General features: G+C 44.0%; 1 protein-coding gene across 1 annotated transcript in view; it reads right to left on the bottom strand.

Moving 5' to 3' along the window:
* LOC139421816 (netrin receptor DCC-like) overlaps window positions 1-17,500 on the bottom strand; it is a 224,359-nt gene that overhangs the window by 127,116 nt on the left and 79,743 nt on the right. The window contains exons 7-9 of the mRNA XM_071172937.1: window positions 16,737-16,878; window positions 10,349-10,459; window positions 8,707-8,901 (exon numbers count right to left, since the gene is read on the bottom strand). Coding sequence (XP_071029038.1) covers window positions 8,707-8,901; window positions 10,349-10,459; window positions 16,737-16,878 — 448 coding nt within the window. The remainder of the gene's footprint in view (window positions 1-8,706; window positions 8,902-10,348; window positions 10,460-16,736; window positions 16,879-17,500) is intronic.

Genomic DNA, 17,500 nt, shown 5'->3' with positions numbered 1-17,500 from the left:
TTGTCCCAGTCTGAGGTCCTGAGCGCTCTGGAGCAGGTTTTCATCAAGGATCTGTCTATACTTTGCGCCGTTCATCTTTCTCTCAATCCTGGCAAATCTCCCAGTCCCTGCCGCTGAAAAATATCCCTATAGCATGATGCTGCCACCACCATGCTTCACCGTAGGGATGGTGCCAGGTTTCCTCCAGACCTGACGCTTGGCATTCATGCAAAAGTGTTCAATCTTGGTTTCAACAGACCAGGTCTGATGGGCTGAGAGTCCTTTAGGTGCCTTTTGACAAACTCTAAGCGGGCTGTCATGTGCCTTTTACTGAGGAGTGGCTTCTATCTGTCCACTCTATCATAAAGGCCTGATTGGTGGAGTGCTGCAGAGATGGTTGTCCTTCTGGAATGTTCTCCCATTTCCACAGTGGAACTCTGCAGCTCTGTCATAGTGACAATGTGGTTCTTGGTCACCTCCCTGACCAAGGCCCTTCTCCCCCGATTGCTCAGTTTGGCCGGGCTTCCAGCACTAGAAAGAGTGTTTGGTTCCAAACATCTTCCATTAAAAATGTAAAGCTTCTTAGGGATAGGGTCTAGTTTCCTTGACTGACGTGCCCAAAGTAAACTGCCTCTTAATCAGGCCCATAAGCCAGGATATGCATATAATTGGTAGCATTGGACAGAAAACACCTTGAAGTTTCTAAAAATGTTAAAATAATGTCTGAGACTATAACAGAAGTGATATGGTAGGCAAAAATCTGAGGAAAAACCAACCGGCAATATATATTTTTTTGAGGAACCAGGCTCTTATAATGGAAACCTATTGTTCCTATGTAATTCCGTCTCCCAGATTGCAATTCCTATGGTTTACACTAGATGTCAACAGTCTTTGTTCAAGGTTTCAGGCTTTTGTTTTGGAAAACAAGCAAGAATTTGGAGTTTTGGTTAGGAGAGCACCGGAACAATATCAGTCTTTCGCAAATGAGGGAGAGGGGGCGTGGGTTTACTAATTTTGCTTTCCTATTGAACATTCTACTTTCTGTAGGAAATATTATAGTTTAATTCCATTTTAGAGGATTAAATAGAAACATCGTTTGACTTGTTTGGACTAAGTTTAGCAGTGACTTTTTGGACTCCTTTGTCTGCACGTTGAACGAGTGGATTACTGAAACAGACTTTTTGGGATATAAAGAAGGATTTTATCTAACAAAAGGACCATTCATGTTGTAGCTGGGACCCTTTGGATTGCAAACAGAGGAAGAGCTTCAAAAGTAAGTGATTTATTTAATCGCTATTTGTGATTTAATGAAGCCTGTGCTGGTTGAAAAATATGTTGAAGTGGGGCGCCATCCTCAGACAATCGCATGCTATGCTTTCGCCGTAGAGCCTATTGTAAATCGGATGACGCAGTTAGATTAACAAGAATTTAAGCTTTTAAATGATATAAGAGACTTGTATGTTCATGAATGTTTAATATTATGATTATTTATTGGAATTGCGTTCCCTCCAATTTCACCGGATGTTGTCGGCTGGTGTCCCGCTAGCAGCTGTCCCTATGAGTGATGGAGGCCACTGTGTTATTGGGGACCTTCAATGCTGCAGAAATGTTTTGGTACCCTTCCCCTGATCTGTGCCTTGAAACAATCCTGTCTCGGAGCTCTACGGACAATTCCTTCGACCTAATGGCTTGGTCTTTGCTCTGACATGCACAGTCAATCGTGGGACCTTTATATAGACAGGTGTGTGCCTTTCCAAATCATGTCCAATTCAATTGGACTCCAATCAAGTTGTAGAAACATCGCAAGGATGATGATTGGAAACAGGATGTACTGGAGCTCAATTTGGGGTCTCAAAGAGTCTGAAGAAAAACTGTGTCATTGTGGGGTATTTTGTTTTAGATGGATGAGGATTTTTTTTTTAAATCAATTTTAGATTAAGGCTGTAGCGTACAGCAAAACGTGAAAAATAAAGTCAAGGGGTCGGAATACTTTGTTTGTTTCAAAGTAGATTTGTTGAAGAAGAACCTCTGTGTGACCCTGATTTAGCAGGTCAAATGGGAACATACAGTACAGAACATAGCCTAGAGAATACAATAATATAATCCATGGCTTTATTCTTTATTTACATTGATACAGCATCTCTAAACAGTCCAGAATCAGACTTAGATGTGATGAGAAGTAGAGTCTAGAGATTATCACACTGTTTACTACAGCTTTTAAACACACGGGAGCTTTCAGCGAAGAGTACGGTTCTGAAAATAGCCTGCCGTGACAGTCACAAGGCCTGGAGAGAACACAGCATTTACGTTCCTCACTGACACGGTCTCTACTTCAAGTCCCCCAACAGAGCTAAATCTTCTCCCGGAATAAGTCCCCACCGTTTAGACAGAACAACAACAAAAAAACAGCACGCAGAGTGGGTTGTCTCTCTCACAGCGCAGCTAGACAGCGACTAACTCAAGTGGCTCTCGTTTCTAAACCACTCACATCAAAAAACTGACCCTTCCTGCATTAGGTTTATGACATAGACAGTTAAAGCAAAAAGACATTTCACTATATAATATAATATATAATATACAGTATATAACATTTCAGATTGATCTTAATGTAACAGTATAACTTTAGACAGTCCCCTCGCCCATACCCGGGCGCGAACCAGGGACCCTCTGCACACATCAACAACAGTCACCCTCAAAGGCATCGTTACCCATCGCTCCACAAAAGCCGCGGCTCTTGCAGAGCAAGGGGAACTACTACTTCAAGGTCTCAGAGCAAGTGACGTCAACGATTGAAACGCTATTTAGCGCGCACCACCGCTAACTAAGCTAGCCGTTTCACATCCGTTACAGTAGCACCACCGCTAACTAAGCTAGCCGTTTCACATCCGTTACAGTAGCACCACCGCTAACTAAGCTAGCCGTTTCACATCTGTTACAGTAGCACCACCGCTAACTAAGCTAGCCGTTTCACATCCGTTACAACAGCTCTACCCTTTGTCCTTTACAAAACAAAAACATATCCAATACAAAGAGTTATCCTGGACCCACCATATCCACATAACATAGAACACTGCTGTTTTCTAATCATTATTGTTTCTATTTTACAGTAGAGGCGTTTATGGTCTTGTGGGGGTTCTCTAGTTTGTTATGGTAGCTCCCATCCTCCAACCCTGTTAACTCTGAGCCCTGTCAATAAGGATTGTTGCACCAGAGAGCATGTATCTACAGCTAGGAAGACAGAGAGAGAGACGGAGAGAGACAGAGAGAGAGAGAGAGAGAGAGAGAGAGAGAGAGAGAGAGAGAGAGAGAGAGAGAGAGAGAGAGAGAGAGAGAGAGAGAGAGACAGAGACAGAGACAGAGACAGAGACAGAGACAGAGAGAGAGAGAGAGAGAGAGAGAGAGACAGAGAGAGAGAGAGAGAGAGAGAGAGAGAGAGAGAGAGAGAGAGAGAGAGAGAGAGAGAGAGACACAGAGAGAGAGAGAGAGAGGCAGAGAGAGAGAGGCAGAGAGAGAGAGAGAGACAGAGAGAGAGAGAGAGAAACAGAGAGACAGAGAGAGAGAGAAACAGAGAGACAGAGAGAGAGAGAGAGAGAGAGAGAGAGAGAGAGAGAGAGAGAGAGAGAGAGAGAGAGAGAGAGAGAGGGAGAGTGTATAGATACAGGGAGAGGAACCTGTAAAAGCACGGAGAGTAATTGATTGGTATATCGACAGACCAACAGACAGACCTATCGGTCCATCTTCCATCCAGAGGTTCTCCCGTCTTTCACGGTCTAAATTGAATCTCCATGGGAACATCAGACACGAAGTACCTACTTCTTGATTTAAGTTTTTTTTTTTTTTTAAAACCACATGAAGTTCAATATTGAAACCATGGCAACTGACTGGCGGTTAGTTGGTGGGACACCGTTTTAAATGTTGTTGGTGCAGAGGCCCATTTGTCAGAGCTGGTTAGTTGTGAAGATCGATCTTTAAAATAAGAGCAGCAGTATGTTTGAGAGATAATTACTAACAAAATTTACTGAGTTAGAAAAAAACAAACAGAATTGTGTCAGTTTCATTTGTATGAACGCATCTTCTTCTCTGAAGAAATTTTATTATTCTAGCTGGTGCTGCGTGTATCTGTGTGTGTTAGCTAGACAGGAAACCAACACATCAATTAACACACGTGCTCTGATGTTTCCTCCCAGAAATGACAAACACGTGTATAAATGATAACATAATAAATAATATATTGTACGTACAGTAAGCTCTCAGTGTCGTGTGCTCCGACAGGGTGTTGATGTTCATGTCTATTCATTATGGAGCTAGAATCGAATCGTAGAAGGGTGCTTCAGCTGCATATTCATATTCATAATTATTTTTGTCTCCTTCCTTATGCAAATTGGTTTTGCTTTTTTTTGTCAATCAAATTTACACAAAGCGATTAATTATTACTCTCCTGTTAAATAATGAATTATAATTAAATGCTGTTTTAAAAAAACATAATTAATTAGTTAATCATAATACAAGAAATTTGGTTTGACAGAACGAAAAATAACTTGTCTTTGGAATCAATAAAATGATTTCATATTGATGACCAGTATTAAAAATAATCAAACAAACAGAGTTCTTAACATACAAAAGGAGAATTCCTTTGACATAGTTCTATGACCACCAGTATTAGAAAATCCTCTTACTCCCAGACTAGTAAATTGTGATTATTGTATTTGTGTCCTGCTGTTCCAATCAGAAGCCTCCTCGGGTCCACTACCACTCACTCTGAGAAGGTCAACACTGACTGAAGACTTACAGTGTTGTCATCAACGCTAGTGTCACGGAGTTCAGATTCGTGTCATCTTTTTCATGCCAGATCATTACAGCTACACTATAAAATGTTGTATGTCAAGACAACCTGTCTTCAACAGCTGTTTGGCTAATCTTAAACTCTGGATATGGGCTCGTCGTAAAGAATCCTCCATACATGTCCTGTCAAAGGACCATAGAGAGGTCAGATAACTCTCTAAGGAGTGGTGAATGAATCGCAACTGATCCATGATGACATTCTTGTCTCAGCTAGTCTCCCAGAAGATTTACACAAGTCCACGTACTGCATTTTCCCATGCATAATAATGCGTATAGATTACCCTTCCAGAGCATGTGCAGTAGTCATCTATTCAGACATCCACTACTTCTCAGACAGACCCTGGGTTGTTGACACATTTACCCAGAGCCGTTGTGCGTTCTACTGTATCGTCAGGCTCAGGTAGCCTAGCGGTTAGGACCAACCGTTCTACTGTATCTTCAGGCTCAGGTAGCCTAGTGGTTAGAACCAACCGTTCTACTGTATTGTCAGGCTCAGGTAGCCTAGCGGTTAGAACCAACTGTTCTACTGTATCTTCAGGCTCAGGTAGCCTAGTGGTTAGAACCAACCGTTCTACTGTATCTTCAGGCTCAGGTAGCCTAGCGGTTAGAACCAACCGAAAGGACGCCAGTTGGAATCCTCGAGCCCGACAAGGTGAAAAAAAATCAGTTGAGGAACTTAACCTTAGGCATTTCAGCATAGTTACAACAGTGTGTTGTCGTAGATCATGTCAGACCCTGGACGTGACCCCAATCTCTGAGGGGAGACAACTTCACCTACTGTAAGCCATAAAAATTATGTTTTATCTGTTATTCTGTAAGCACAGGAGAAGAGAGGCAGGCAGTGGACTTGTTATGACTGGGTTGTAAGTTAGTAAGTTTGTTGGTAAGTTTAGCAGCATGTTCTTCTTCTTTTTTACTTTCAAGGATTTTGTGTAATTTATCACAAGACATCTAGTGGCCCTTTTAGGTACTTCAGGAGTCTGTAATTATCTACCATCAAAGATGGTATTAAAAAAAAACTCAAATACAAGGACAAAGCTGTAAAACATCATTCTAAATATAAAACATTAACTAACTGAATAACATTGGTGTTTAATATGAGGGTTTCAGGATGAAATATCCTTTATTTAAAAAAAAATGTTTTAATCACTTAGTTATTTTACTATTGTCAGTAAGTCTTTGTTGTCAATGTTTTTGGTGTCAAACTGGTTGTGAAAAAAGTTAATACTTGCAGAAAATGATGCAATTGTTGATTAGATGCTGTTGTTGTTAATGAGGCCATTTCCTCTTAAACCATGTGGTCATTCCACTACAAACTCATAGACAAAAGGGACACAGATGTTAAAAAATGAATATGACATGTGATATATATATATATATATTTTTAAATGTACCTGGGGTGTCAGGTAGCCTAGCGAGTTAAGAGCATTGGGCGACTAGGTGAGAAAATATGACTATGTGCCCTTGAGCAAGGCACGTAATCCTAATTGCTACTCTATGTCGCTTAGGAAAATATAAAATAAAACACATTTGTATTTTTCACATTCGACGAGTACAACTTTACTGTGAAATGCTTGCTTACGAGCAAAGTCAAACAAAATATTATACAAAACGTTTCCATTGATCATCCTTGAGATGTTTCTACAACTTCATTGGAGTCCACCTGTGGTAAATTAAATTGATTGGGCAGGATTTGGAAAGGCACACAACTGTCTATATAATGTCCCACATTTGACAGTGCATGTCTGAGCAAAAAACATGCCAACCGGTTGAAGGAATTGAGCTCCGAGACAGGATTGTGCCAAAGGCACAGATCTTGGGAAGGGTACCAACACATTTCTCCAGCATTGTAGGTCACCAATAACACAGTGGCCTCCATCATTCTTAAATGGAAGAAGTTTGAAACCATCAAGACTCTTCCTAGAGCTGGCCTCCCGACCAAATTGAGCAATCAGGGGAGAAGGGCCTTGGTCAGGGAGGTGACCAAGAACCCGATGGTCACTCTGACAGAGCTCCAGAGATCATCTGTGGAGATGGGAGAAGCTTCCAGAAGGATAACCTTCTCTGCAGCACACCACCAATCAGGCCTTTATGGTTTATCAGGCCTTTATGGCCAGAAGGAAGCCACTCCTCTGTAAAAGGCACATGACAGCCCACTTGGAATTTTACAAAAGGCACCTAAAGAGAAACAAGATGCTTTGGTCTGATGAAACCAAGACTGTAGGAAACCTGGTACCATCCCTACGGTGAAGCATGGTGGTGGCAGAATCATGATGTGGGGATGTTTTTCAGCGGCAGGGACTGGGAGACTAGTCAGGATCGAGGGAAAGATTAACGGAGCAAAGTACAGAGAGATGCTTGATGAAAACCTGCTCAGGACCATAGACTGGGACAAAGGTTCACCTTCCAGCAGGACAACGACCCTAAGCACACAGCCAAGACCACACAGGTGAGGCCCTCTCTGAACGTCCTTGAGTGGGCCAGCCAGAGCCCGGACTTGAACCCGATGTAACATCTCTGGAGAGACCTGAAAATAGCTGTGCAGCGACACTCCCCATCCAACATGACAGAGATTGAGAGGATCCGCATAGAAAAATGGGAGAAAAATGGGAGAAACTCCCCAAAGCACAGGTGTGCCAAGCTTGTAGCGTCATACCTAAGAAGAATTGAGGCTGTAATCACTGCCAAATGTGCTTCAACAAAGTACTGAGTAAAGGGTCTGAATTCTTACGTAAATGTGACATTACAGTTTTTAATTTTTTTTACAAATTAGCCAAAAAATTAAAAAAAAACAGTTTTTGCTTTGTCGTTATGAGGTATTGTGTGCAAATTGATTATGATTTTTTAAATCCATTTTAGAATAAGGCTGTAAAGTATCAAAATGTGGAAAAAGTCAAAAGGTCTGAATACTTTCTAAATGTCACTGTACTTGAAATGAACAGGTCGTGACTCGGGTGGCTGAGGTCCTTGATGATCTTTTTGGCCTTCCTGTGACATCAGGTGCTATAGGTGTCCTGGGGGGCAGGTAGTTTGCCCCCAGTGATGTGTTGGGCAGACCGCACCACCCTCTGGAGAGTCCTATGTCCTCCGAAGGCACCGTAAATGGGTGCGTGCTCAGCCCCGCCCTTTCCTATAGTCCACAATCAGATCCTTTGTCTTGCTGACCCTGAGGGAGAGGTTGTTGTCCTGGCAACACACTGCCAGGTCTCTGTCTTCCCCCTTATAGGCTGTCTCGTCGTCGTCGGTTATTAGGCCTACCACAGTTGTGTCGTCGGCAAACACAGTGATGGTTTCGTCCAGTACAGTAGGGGACTTAGCACGCACCCTTGAGGGGCCCCTCTGTTGAGGGTCAGTGTAGCGGATGTGTTGTTGCCTACCCTCACCACCTGGGGGTGGGTTGGTGGTGGTGGGGAGGGGGGGGGGGGGTCCAGGAAGTCCAGCATCCAGTGGTAGTAACCAGACTGGTACCATGTTCAGTCTGCAGTACTACCCCTAACCAGACCATGTTCAGTATACAGTACTACCCCTAACCAGACCATGTTCAGTATGCAGTACTACCCCTAACCAGACCATGTTCAGTATGCAGTACTACCCCTAACCAGACCATGTTCAGTATACAGTACTACCCCTAACCAGACTGGTACCATCTTCAGTATACAGTAATACCCCTAACCAGACCATGTTCAGTATACAGTACTACCCCTAACCAGACCATGTTCAGTATACAGTACTACCCCTAACCAGACCATGTTCAGTATACAGTACTACCCCTAACCAGACCATGTTCAGTATACAGTACTACCCCTAACCAGACCATGTTCAGTATACAGTACTACCCCTAACCAGACCATGTTTAGTATACAGTACTACCCCTAGAGAACTCACCTAGGTTTTCTATGGCGTAGTATCGCTGCTTACTGTCCACCCTGACCGTCTCAGCGTAGGGACTTCCTACTCCGTAGCCAATGATGTAACCCCGTACTAGGATGTTGGGGTTGAGGGGAGGAGTCCAGCTCATGATGATGCTGTTGGGCAATGGTCGGACGTGGAGGGAACTCGGCTGGTTCGGGACTTGGCTCTCTGGAAAGACAGTAAGAAAAGAAAAAATATGACAACATGACTTTATCGTCCAATGATATGCTTTATTTCAACACATCCCAGACACACCCACACCCACACCCACACCCACAGACAGACAGACAGACAGACAGACAGACAGACAGACACTCTTAGAAAAAAAACACACACACACACACACACACACACACACACACACACACACACACACACACACACACACACACACACACACACACACACACACACACACACACACACACGTACACACACACACAGACACACAGACACTCTTAGAAAAAACTGGCAACACAGAACATAATGCCTGGCAGCCTGCTAACACAGAACATAATGACTGGCAGCCTGGCAGCCTGCTAACACAGAACATAATGACTGGCAGCCTGGCAGCCTGCTAACACAGAACATAATGACTGGCAGACTGGTAGCCTGCTAACACAGAACATAATGACTGGCAGCCTGGCAGCCTGCTAACACAGAACATAATGACTGGCAGCCTGCTAACACAGAACATAATGACTGGCAGACTGCTAACACAGAACATAATGACTGGCAGACTGCTAACACAGACCATAATGACTGGCAGCCTGGTAGCCTGCTAACACAGAACATAATGACTGGCAGCCTGGCAGCCTGCTAACACAGAACATAATGACTGGCAGACTGCTAACACAGAACATAATGACTGGCAGACTGCTAACACAGAACATATTGAATGGCAGCCTGGCAGCCTGCTAACACAGAACACAATGACTGGCAGACTGCTAACACAGAACATAAAGACTGGCAGACTGCTAACACAGAACATAATGACTGGCATTCTGGAAGTCAACCCAGCATGGCCTCAGGAACTACAGATCTGTAAGTCAACCCAGTCTCTCTCTGTCTCTGTCTCTCTCTCTGTCTCTGTCTCTGTCTCTGTCTCTCTCTCTGTCTCTCTCTCCTCTCTCTCTGTCTCTGTCTCTGTCTCTGTCTCTGTCTCTGTCTCTCTCTCTCTCTCTCTCTCTGTCTCTCTCTCTGTCTCTGTCTCTGTCTCTGTCTCTCTCTCTCTCTCTCTCTCTCTGTCTCTCTCTCCCTCTCTCTCTCTCTCTCCTCTCTCTCTGTCTCTCTCTCTCTCCTCTCTCTCTGTCTCTCTCTCTCTCTCTCTCTCTCTCTCTCTCTCTCTCTCTGTCTCTCTCTCCTCTCTCTCTGTCTCTCTCTCTGTCTCTCTGTCTCTCTCTCTGTCTCTCTCTCTCTCTGTCTCTCTCTCTACCCCTCTCGCTTTGTTTCTCCCCCCCCCCCCCCCAGGGAATAGAGAGGAAGAGGAGGAGGGGAGGTCTCTATCCCAAATGGAACCCTATTCCCTATATAGTGCACTACTTTAGACCAGAGCCAATAGGTTTTGGAAGCAGGCGAGAAGAGACGGACTGAAGTGTAAATAAAGTGTCTTTACCGTCCAGGTCATTCTCTGGCGTCTCGGCGGTGAACCACTCGCTGGCCGGGCCCGTGCCGTTAGCTGTCATGGCAGAGACCTGGAAACTGTACTGACTGCCTTTCTCCAGGTCTGAGAAGAGAGGGGAAACATGACAACCACACCGAGAGATGTTAAACACACACTCACACACGCGCACACACACACACACACACACACACGCACGCACGCACGCGCACGAAGACACGCGCACACACAACACGCGCACACGCACACACACACACACACACACACACACACACACACACACACACACACAGTGGTGCAGCGTCTGGATGGTTGAGTGGTAACATTCATCACACCACACACAAACAAGAGCCTGAATAGTTGTGGGTTCAACCCACATTGTGTCATTGTAAATAAGAGTTTGTTATAGCACTCAATCTCCCATAAGCCACCAAAATCATCTCTGTGTTCATTGTTAGTGGGCAGCATGTCTTTCAAAAGCTTAATGTTCTTTTACTGAATTACAGACGTATTCGGAGGTGAGTTTGGGACGTCATTCATCCCTATTCTCTTCAGATGATCATAAAATCCCCTCTATCTTCTACTTGGAGACAAAACAGGTCTTATTATCGCCGACAGACAGACAGACAGCCAGCCCTGACAAGCCCAGGAGGAGAGTGTTATGGGAATGCATCCCAAATGGCACCCTGTTCCTTATAGAATGGCACCCTATTCCTTATATAATGCACTAATTGTGACCTAAGCCTTGGTCTAAAGTAGTGAACTAAATCAGGAATCAGCTGTCATTTGGGACACAGACCCGAGGATTAGAAGAGCACACAAAGCTGGCCTGAAATGAGTTTCCACTAGGACAGGAGACCCATCTGAGATATTCATCAGCAAACTAATGAAAAGGAATATCATTTCCATGCAAACTCAGCATTCAAATTGACATAATACATTATGGCAGTAAAATAAACAGCTAGCTATCTCTGTTGTGGTGTGGTGAAGTCCCCCCTTAACACCGCTGAGGCCAAATATCCCTGGTCTGTCTCTGCCTCAGAATCAGACGCTTCGAAAAAGAACCATTTGTTTCGTTCTTCCTTTCATAAGAGTCTCCCATTAAGAGAACACATCCACGTCCCAAATTATAAACTATTCCCTATATGGTGCACTACTTTAGACCAAAGCCCTATGGAACCCTATTCCCTATATAGTGCACTACTTTAGACCAAAGCCCTATGGAACCCTATTCCCTATATAGTGCACTACTTTAGACCAGAGCCCAATGGAACCCTATTCCCTATATAGTGCACTACTTTAGACCAAAGCCCTATGGAACCCTATTCCCTATATAGTGCACTACTTTAGACCAGAGCCCTATGGAACCCTATTCCCTATATAGTGCACTACTTTAGACCAGAGCCCTATGGAACCCTATTCCCTATATAGTGCACTACTTTAGACCAGAGCCCTATGGAACCCTATTCCCTATATAGTGCACTACTTTAGACCAGAGCCCTACGGTACCCTATTCCCTATATAATGCACTACTTTAGACCAGAGCCCTATGTAACCCTATTCCCTATATATAGTGCACTACTTTAGACCAAAGCCCTACGGAACCCTATTCCCTATTTAGTGCACTACTTTAGACCAAAGCCCTACGGTACCCTATTCCCTATATATAGTGCACTACTTTAGACCAAAGCCCTATGGAACCCTATTCCCTATATAATGCACTACTTTAGACCAGAGCCCTATGTAACCCTATTCCCTATTTAGTGCACTACTTTAGACCAAAGCCCTACGGTACCCTATTCCCTATATATAGTGCACTACTTTAGACCAAAGCCCTACGGAACCCTATTCCCTATATATAGTGCACTACTTTAGCCCAGAGCCCTATGGAACCCTATTCCCTATATATAGTGACCTACTTTAGACCAGAGCCCTATGGAACCCTATATATAGTGCACTACTTTAGCCCAGAGCCCTATGGAACCCTATTCCCTATATACAGTGCCTTGCGAAAGTATTCGGCCCCCTTGAACTTTGCGACCTTTTGCCACATTTCAGGCTTCAAACATAAAGATATAAAACTTTATTTTTTTGTGAAGAATTAACAACAAGTGGGACACAATCATGAAGTGGAACGACATTTATTGGATATTTCAAACTTTTTTAACAAATCAAAAACTGAAAAATTGGGCGTGCAAAATTATTCAGCCCCTTTACTTTCAGTGCAGCAAACTCTCTCCAGAAGTTCAGTGAGGATCTCTGAATGATCCAATGTTGACCTAAATGACTAATGATGATAAATACAATCCACCTGTGTGTAATCAAGTCTCCGTATAAATGCACCTGCACTGTGATAGTCTCAGAGGTCCGTTAAAAGCGCAGAGAGCATCATGAAGAACAAGGAACACACCAGGCAGGTCCGAGATACTGTTGTGAAGAAGTTTAAAGCCGGATTTGGATACAAAAATATTTCCCAAGCTTTAAACATCCCAAGGAGCACTGTGCAAGCGATAATATTGAAATGGAAGGAGTATCAGACCACTGCAAATCTACCAAGACCTGGCCGTCCCTCTAAACTTTCAGCTCATACAAGGAGAAGACTGATCAGAGATGCAGCCAAGAGGCCCATGATCACTCTGGATGAACTGCAGAGATCTACAGCTGAAGTGGTAGACTCTGTCCATAGGACAACAATCAGTCGTATATTGCACAAATCTGGCCTTTATGGAAGAGTGGAAAGAAGAAAGCCATTTCTTAAAGATATCCATAAAAAGTGTTTTTTAAAGTTTGCCACAAGCCACCTGGGAGACACACCAAACATGTGGAAGAAGGTGCTCTGGTCAGATGAAACCAAAATTGAACTTTTTGGCAACAATGCAAGACGTTATGTTTGGCGTAAAAGCAACACAGCTCATCACCTTGAACACACCATCCCCACTGTCAAACATGGTGGTGGCAGCATCATGGTTTGGGCCTGCTTTTCTTCAGCAGGGACAGGGAAGATGGTTAAAATTGATGGGAAGATGGATGGAGCCAAATACAGGACCATTCTGGAAGAAAACCTGATGGAGTCTGCAAAAGACCTGAGACTGGGATGGAGATTTGTCTTCCAACAAGACAATGATCCAAAACATAAAGCAAAATCTACAATGGAATGGTTCAAAAATAAACATATCCAGGTGTTAGAATGGCCAAGTCAAAGTCCAGACCTGAATCCAATCGAGAATCTGTGGAAAGAACTGAAAACTGCTGTTCACAAATGCTCTCCATCCAACCTCACTGAGCTCGAGCTGTTTTGCAAGGAGGAATGGGAAAAAAATTCAGTCTCTCGATGTGCAAAACTGATAGAGACATACCCCAAGCGACTTACAGCTGTAATCGCAGCAAAAGGTGGCGCTACAAAGTATTAACTTAAGGGGGCTGAATAATTTTGCACGCTCAATTTTTCAGTTTTTGATTTGTTAAAAGCAACTTGAATTGTCCCAATGGTTCATCTCTTTATACAGTACTACCCCTAACCAGACTGGTACCATGTTCAGTATGCAGTATGCCCCTTACCAGACTGGTACCATGTTCAGTATACAGTACTACCCCTAACCAGACCATGTTCAGTATACAGTACTACCCCTAACCAGACCATGTTCAGTATACAGTACTACCCCTAACCAGACCATGTTCAGTATACAGTACTACCCCTAACCAGACCATGTTTAGTATACAGTACTACCCCTAACCAGGCCATGTTCAGTATACAGTACTACCCCTAACCAGACCATGTTCAGTATACAGTACTACCCCTAACCAGACCATGTTCAGTATACAGTACTACCCCTAACCAGGCCATGTTCAGTATACAGTACTACCCCTAAGCAGACCATGTTCAGTATGCAGTACTACCCCTAACCAGACTGGTGCCATGTTCAGTATACAGTACTACCCCTAACCAGACCATGTTCAGTATGCAGTACTACCCCTAACCAGACTGGTACCATGTTCAGTATACAGTACTACCCCTAACCAGACTGGTACCATGTTCAGTATACAGTACTACCCCTAACCAGACCATGTTCATTATACAGTACTACCCCTAACCAGACCATGTTCAGTATACAGTACTACCCCTAACCAGACCATGTTCAGTATACAGTACTACCCCTAACCAGGCCATGTTCAGTATACAGTACTACCCCTAAGCAGACCATGTTCAGTATGCAGTACTACCCCTAACCAGACTGGTGCCATGTTCAGTATACAGTACTACCCCTAACCAGACCATGTTCAGTATGCAGTACTACCCCTAACCAGACTGGTACCATGTTCAGTATACAGTACTACCCCTAAGCAGACCATGTTCAGTATGAAGTACTACCCCTAACCAGGCCATGTTCAGTATACAGTACTACCCCTAACCAGACCATGTTCAGTATACAGTACTACCCCTAACCAGACCATGTTCAGTATGCAGTACTACCCCTAACCAGGCCATGTTCAGTATGCAGTACTACCCCTAACCAGACTGGTGCCATGTTCAGTATGCAGTACTACCCCTAACCAGACCATGTTCAGTATACAGTACTACCCCTAACCAGACCATGTTCAGTATACAGTACTACCCCTAAGCAGACCATGTTCAGTATACAGTACTACCCCTAGAGAACTCACCTAGGTTTTCTATGGCATAGTATCGCTGCTTACTGTCCACCCTGACCGTCTCAGTAAATAAAACATTTTTATTGCACTCAACCTCAATTTCAGTCTCAGACAAGTTTTTATTTTTGTAATATTTTTAGTTTCCTGTTGCACCGTTGTCGGCTATTCCATGGTACGGCTGTTCCAACACAGGCTTTAAAATGGAGGATTGTGACCATATATGGGTTTTAATTTTGGGGATGTTTCAAAATGCAAAAGGCCAAGGTCGTTGCATGAGAACTGAGGCTGAGAACAATTGGTATTTATTATCGTTTTTTATTTATCTCAGCAGCATCCCGTCCTGCATCCCACTGCTGGCTTGCTTCTGAAGCTAAAAAGGGTTGGTCCTGGTCAGTCCCTGGATGGGAGACCAGATGCTGCTGGCTTGCTTCTGAAGCTAAAAAGGGTTGGTCCTGGTCAGTTCCTGGATGGGAGACCAGATGCTGCTGGCTTGCTTCTGAAGCTAAGCAGGTTTGGTCCTGGTCAATTCCTGGATGGGAGACCAGATGCTGCTGGAAGTGGTGTTGGAGGGCCAGTAGGAGGCACTCTATCCTCTGGTCTAAAAAATGCCCCAGGGCAGTGATTGGGGACACTGCCCTGTGTAGGATGTCGTCTTTTGGATGGGACGTTAAACGGGTGTCTTGACTCTCTGAGGTCATTAAAGATCCCATGGCACTTATCGTAAGAGTAGGGGTGTTAACCCTGGTGTCCTGGCTAAATTCCCAATCTGGCCATCAAACCATCACGGTCACCTAATAATCCCCAGTTTACAATTGCCTCATTCATCCCCCCCCCTCCTCCTCCTCCTCTCCCCTGTAACTATTCCCCAGGTCGTTGCTGTAAATGAGAACGTGTTCTCAGTCAACTTACCTGGTAAAATAAAATCTCCTACCTGTACAGGCATTGTAGGATTGTTTGATAAATCGCTTTTTTATTGCGTACAAACATTCTAAATTCCGTTTGTAAGTATTATTCTAGAATAGTATCTACGCAATATTGATCAATGAGACCACAGGTGTGAAAAGCTCTTAGAGATTTACCCAGAAAGACTCACAGCTGTAATCACTGCTAAAGGCGATTCAAACATGTATTGACTACTTATGTAAATGAGATATTTCATTCACATTTGTAAAAAATGTAAAATGTCAAAAAAACATGTTTTTACTTTGTCATTATGGTTATTATGAATCCATTTTGAACTCAGTCCAACACAACAAAATGTGGAATAAGTCAAGGGAAATTAATACTTTCCCCAGGCACTGTGCCATACGTCTCACCTGTAAACAAGTATCAGGAGACTCACCTGTGAACAGGTATCAGGAGACTCACCTGTGAACAAGTATCAGGAGACTCACCTGTGAACAAGTATCAGGAGAATCACCTGTGAACAGGTATCAGGAGACTCGCCAGTGAACAGGTATCAGGAGACTCACCTGTGAACAGGTATCAGGAGACTCACCTGTGAACAGGTATCAGGAGACTCACCTGTGAACAGGTATCAGGAGACTCGCCAGTGAACAGGTATCAGGAGACTCACCTGTGAACAGGTACCAGGAGACTCACCTGTGAACAGGTATCAGGAGACTCACCTGTGAACAGGTATCAGGAGACTCACCTGTGAACAGGTACCAGGAGACTCACCTGTGAACAGGTATCAGGAGACTCACCTGTGAACAGGTACCAGGAGACTCACCTGTGAACAGGTACCAGAAGTTGTTAGGTTCGATGGCCTCCTGGTCTCCTCGTCGGCCGGTCTTCCGGTGTCGGAGCTTGTAGCCGGTGATGAACCCGTTCTGGCTGTTGGGAGGAGGGGGCTGCCAGCTCACCTTAATGCTCTGAGACACAGTCAGGGGAGAGGACACATGTTTACAATGTACATGTGGTTCCTGTGGGAATTGAACCCACAACCTTGTTTTGCTAGAACCACTAACAAAGCCGTGCATGACCACCAGATTTAACACATTCACACTGAGTGTACAAAACATTAGGAACACCTTTAATATTGATTTGCACCCCCTTTTGCCCTCAAAAGAGCTTCAATTCGTCGGAGCATGGACTCTACAAGGTGTTGAAAGCGTTCCACAGGGATGCTGGCCCATGTTGGCTCCAATGCGTCCCACTTTTGTGTCAAGTTGGCTGGATGTCCTTTCGGTGGTGGACCATTCTTGAAACACACAGGAAACTGTTGATTGTAAAAAACCCAGCAGCTTTGCAGTTCTTGACATTAACCGGTGCGCCTGGCACCTACTACCAAAGCACGTTCAAAGACGTTTAAATATTTTGTCTTGCCCATTCACCCTCTGAATGGCAAACATACACAATCCATGTCTCAATTGTCTCAGGGCTTATAAATCCTTCTTTAACCTGTCTCCTCCCCTTCATCTACACTGATTGAAGTGGATTTAACAAGAGACTCAATAAGGAGTCACAGAGTTCACCTGGATTCACCTGGTCAGT

Source organism: Oncorhynchus clarkii, chromosome 12, assembly GCF_045791955.1.
Source record: "Oncorhynchus clarkii lewisi isolate Uvic-CL-2024 chromosome 12, UVic_Ocla_1.0, whole genome shotgun sequence".
Lineage (NCBI taxonomy): Eukaryota > Metazoa > Chordata > Actinopteri > Salmoniformes > Salmonidae > Oncorhynchus > Oncorhynchus clarkii.
The sequence above is the reverse complement of the archived record's forward strand: the minus strand, read 5'-3'. Positions and strand labels throughout refer to the sequence as shown.